Source organism: Quercus lobata, chromosome 3 (genome assembly GCF_001633185.2).
Source record: "Quercus lobata isolate SW786 chromosome 3, ValleyOak3.0 Primary Assembly, whole genome shotgun sequence".
NCBI classification, from domain to species: Eukaryota; Viridiplantae; Streptophyta; class Magnoliopsida; order Fagales; family Fagaceae; genus Quercus; species Quercus lobata.
The window spans coordinates 42,968,517-42,972,488 of record NC_044906.1 but is presented as its reverse complement, the minus strand read 5'-3'; the positions used below and the strand labels follow the sequence as shown (position 1 = coordinate 42,972,488).

General features: G+C 44.6%; 1 protein-coding gene across 1 annotated transcript; it reads left to right on the top strand.

Moving 5' to 3' along the window:
• The first annotated feature begins 361 nt into the window (after positions 1–361).
• Positions 362–3,564, top strand: LOC115979455. The gene is made up of 4 exons (XM_031101504.1): positions 362–1,980; positions 2,067–2,237; positions 2,310–2,788; positions 2,865–3,564. The coding sequence occupies exons 1-4, from the start codon at positions 1,179–1,181 to the stop codon at positions 3,393–3,395; spliced, it is 1,983 nt and encodes a 660-aa protein (XP_030957364.1). The 5' UTR covers positions 362–1,178; the 3' UTR covers positions 3,396–3,564.
• The last annotated feature ends 408 nt before the right edge of the window (positions 3,565–3,972 follow it).

Sequence of the window (3,972 nt, the reverse complement as noted above, 5' to 3'; positions counted from 1 at the left end):
TTTGGAACTTGATTCCGACAAAGTTTCGAGACTTTTGAATGTGTTCTTACAAGATTGAAGAGGACCTCTATTTATAAGAGTCTTGAGGAGGTGTGATGACACATAATTGACATTGAGTGTTGATACGTGTCATACTTTAAATTGAGAGACTTTATGTCTTGTTCTCGAAGGGCCAAATGACATTATTTGATTAGCCAAAGTGTTTTAATTTAAAATAATACTGATATCGCTCCGAATCAGTAAGGTGGATGGCCTGGCTTCGGTGGGCTATCGAAACGGTTGATGGCCTGCAAGGAAGGAAACGCAATCAAAGAGGAGACCGGAGAAGACCGGTCGAACCCCCTCCGATGGAGAAGTTAGTTTTGTAGAGAAGGAAGTTCCAAGTATTTTGGAAAATTGTCTGAGTGAGAATCTTACCTTTGTCGGGTTCAGACCGGTCCCTTATATAGGGAGCCTGGGACGGTTACTTGTCCAATAACCGTTCCAGGATTTGTGGAAACCAACAACTCCGGAGTTAACTACCTCAACGGATATAAAATTGTAACCGCTAATGGAAGTTAACTTATTCGAAGGGTTTGTTGAAAGTCTAAGTGTTGAGCTTCCGTCTGTCTAGCATAGGACGGTTTGGTTCGTCCAAAGATATCTATCGATTGTTCATGGACGAACCTAATGGACGATCATGCCTCATGGAGGACAGTTTATGGAGTGGTGCTATTATTCATGGACGCTTCTTCCTCTTCTGGATAAACTCTGGGATCAATCCTGCGTTGTAGGCTCTGGACGAGCCCGTTGGACGAGCTGGAGATGGGAATTATTTTCCGCTTCTCTATCAGTTGCCCCTTTGTCCAAAGGGTCGTCCAGGACATTGTCGTGATTTCAACAAAGTTTCGCTTTTTCGTACGCCACGTGTCACGAAACCGTTGGTTGGCCAGTCGCGTCGATCCCGTTTCCCAAAGAGATCGCCACGTGTCAATCTCTGAGTGGTGAGTGTCGCTTCGTTGACCCTGTTGCTGGGGCCTATAAATAGCGCATTCTCTTTCATGCCCCTCACTTTTTTCCTCATTCTCTTCTGCCAACTCGTCCAAGATTCTCGTCTAGCTCTCGTCCTAGTTTCATCAGGTATTTCCTCTTCCTTTTTTCTTTTTAGGCTCTCGTTTTAAGTCCTCTACATTTCAACCATGCCTTCATCTTCTAGTCTAGAGAGAGAGATAGACGACTACCAGGACGGTTCTTCTGAGAGTGACGGTAGTGTAGATAGTTCGTCCTGTAGTGACTCCTCAGACGAGCATTACTCGTCTGGGGTTCCTGGCATTCCCTTAGAGGAATTTCAGGAACAACGACGTAGGGCGGCTTCTGGATCTGGGGCTAGCTCGTCCAGACAGCCATCAAGTCCTCCTCAAGACGAGGAAGAGGACGAAGATGTAATCTATAGTTGTGCCCCAGAGGTAGCGTCCACCTTAGACGATGCTAAGTTAAAAACTCTTGTAGATAGATACCAAATCCCTAAAGAGCTTAACCCTCGTCTACCCCAGCCTGGAGAATGGTGTTGTTCCCCTTCCTCAGGCTTAGGGGTATACGCTTCTTACCTATTAGCTGGCCTTAGGTTTCCCTTAAACTCTTTCTGCAGAGACCTCTTCCAAAGGTTGGGTATTGGGCCAAACCAGCTCAATCCCAATGGTTGGAGGACGATAGTTGCCATGCAAGTATTATGGCGTGAGGCATTGGAAGGGAACCGTCCAATTACAGTGGACGAGTTCCTTTACTGTTATAAGCCCTCAGAGATCAAAAAATCTGCTGGGTTCTACCAGTTCTCGTCCAGAGGTTCGTATTACAGTTTAATAACGGGCCGTAGTTCGTCTGACCGTCTTTGGAAAAAAGAATTTTTTATTATTTCTGGAAATTGGGCTGGGGACCCAGCTGATGTGGGTATTCCCTCCTTCCCTCCTTTTACCAGCCCTCTAGGTCGTCTTCGCCCTGAGGGTATGTTTTTCTTTCCATTTTATCTTTTTTGTCCTTCAACAAATTTTAATCTGTCACTCGTCTAACCATTTATCTTGGTGATGCAGCTGTCGTTCGTCCACGTTTGGATAAGTTTTTCTTGGATCAGATAGAAGTGGTTCGCACTTTTCCAGGAAGGACTTTCCACGACTTGGTTACTTTTACTCGTCTAGCAACTTGGGGACTTGGTCCAATCCCAACTGCTGAGAATTTAAGTCACGAAGAGCTCACTCGTCGAAGTAAGTGTCGTCCACTATACTTTGTTATTTCAGTTTTTTTTTTTTTTTTTAAATTAATTTTTCTCGTCATAGGGATAAGCACGATGAGGGAAAACAAAGAGAAAACAGTGGCTAGCGGGGACGAAGATGCTGCTGCTCCTACTGTCAAAGTGGCTTCCGTCCAGGCTGGGAAGAGGAAGTCAAAACCAATTTCAAGTACTGTGGACCTGGACGACCTTCCCAGTCGTCGTGGCCACAAGAAGCAAAAACAAAGGCCTTCCCTTCCAAAGGTTCCCAAGTTCGTGCCACCAACAGTGAACTTGGACGAGCCTGTGGTGGACGTGGAGCCCGTCCAAACGATTCATCCTGCTCCGTCTGATCCTCCCCCAGCTCCCAAAACTTCTCATAAGTCTGGCTCGTCTGAATCCTCTGATCGTCCCTCTAATTTGGTTCTGGACGAGGGTTATGCATGGAGGACGTTCAAAGGGATCGTCACTGATCATGAGGTTAACGAATGCTACAACATGTCAGTGAAGGAGTTTGAGCGTTCTGGCATCCATGACCTTTTCAAGGTAAATTTCTTCCTCGTCCTTGTGTGTAAACATTTAATTTGAATAAAATGTCTAACTCCTTTTCGTCCAAATGCAGGCTATGTCAAAGTTTTATACAGCGACCTGCCAGGCCAAGGAGCTTGCTACAGAGGCCAAGACAGCCAAGGATAAGGCTAAGGAGCTGGGCCATGAGGTTTTGCTTAAGAAGGGGGAGGTCATCAGGTTGACAGAGGATTTTAATCGTCTGCTGGGAAGCGAGACGAAGTTGAAGAACGAAGTAGAGGAGCTCAAAGCTGACAACTTAGAGAAGGATACCCGCATCGTCCATCTCGAGGGACAAGTTTCAGAGCTTACCTCGTCCTTGGAGAAGGCACGTGAGGAAGCAATAGCTGCTTTTAAGAAATCTGACGAGTACAAGAATCGTCTAGACAGTCATTATGCAGCTGGGTATGAAGACTTCCGTGCTGATGCCAAGGAGGCGTATCCTGATTTGGACTTCAACTCGTTCAAGCTCCCTCTTGCTACAGAGAGTTCCGCGTTGCAGACGAGTTCCGAGGACGTCAACATCATGGACGATGCTAACACTGAAGTCATTCAGGACGATCCCAAGACGAGCTTGCCCAAGTGAAATCTATTTCCTTAGAAAGTTTACTTTTATTTGCCTTTTCATAGAAGTGCCTGTTGTTTTGGGCTTTTTACTTCTTCCTTTTTTTTTTAAAGTTTATGCAAGTACAATCATCTCGTCCAGGATTATGGACGAGTTTTATATACATTTTCATATTCAAAACTAAAGGGGTTTTTGGACGTTGGTCGTCCACCCTTAGAATTTCATGAAAGAAATGAATACTTCTACTTTTACTTCCATTGTGTTTGAATATATATGTTTCCAGCTTTATGTATGAAATTCTTATTTTCATCAATGTGTGGTTCGTCCATCTAGGAATTTACTTCACCTCGTCTTGGGCATGGGGGTGAATTTTATTACATCACCAAGAAAGTAAATTGGTTCCTTTTGCCCAGATTTTTCGTTATTCCGAAATTATGGACGATCATTTTGTCGTCCTTGATGATTAGACTTTTTTAACGATTTTTCGTCCAATGTAATGGATTGTTAAGCTAGTTTTGAAGTCTTCGCTCGTCCGCGTCTTGGACGAACACTTTTGGGAATTCATCTCGTCTTGAGGTCTAGACGAGTATTTCCTTTT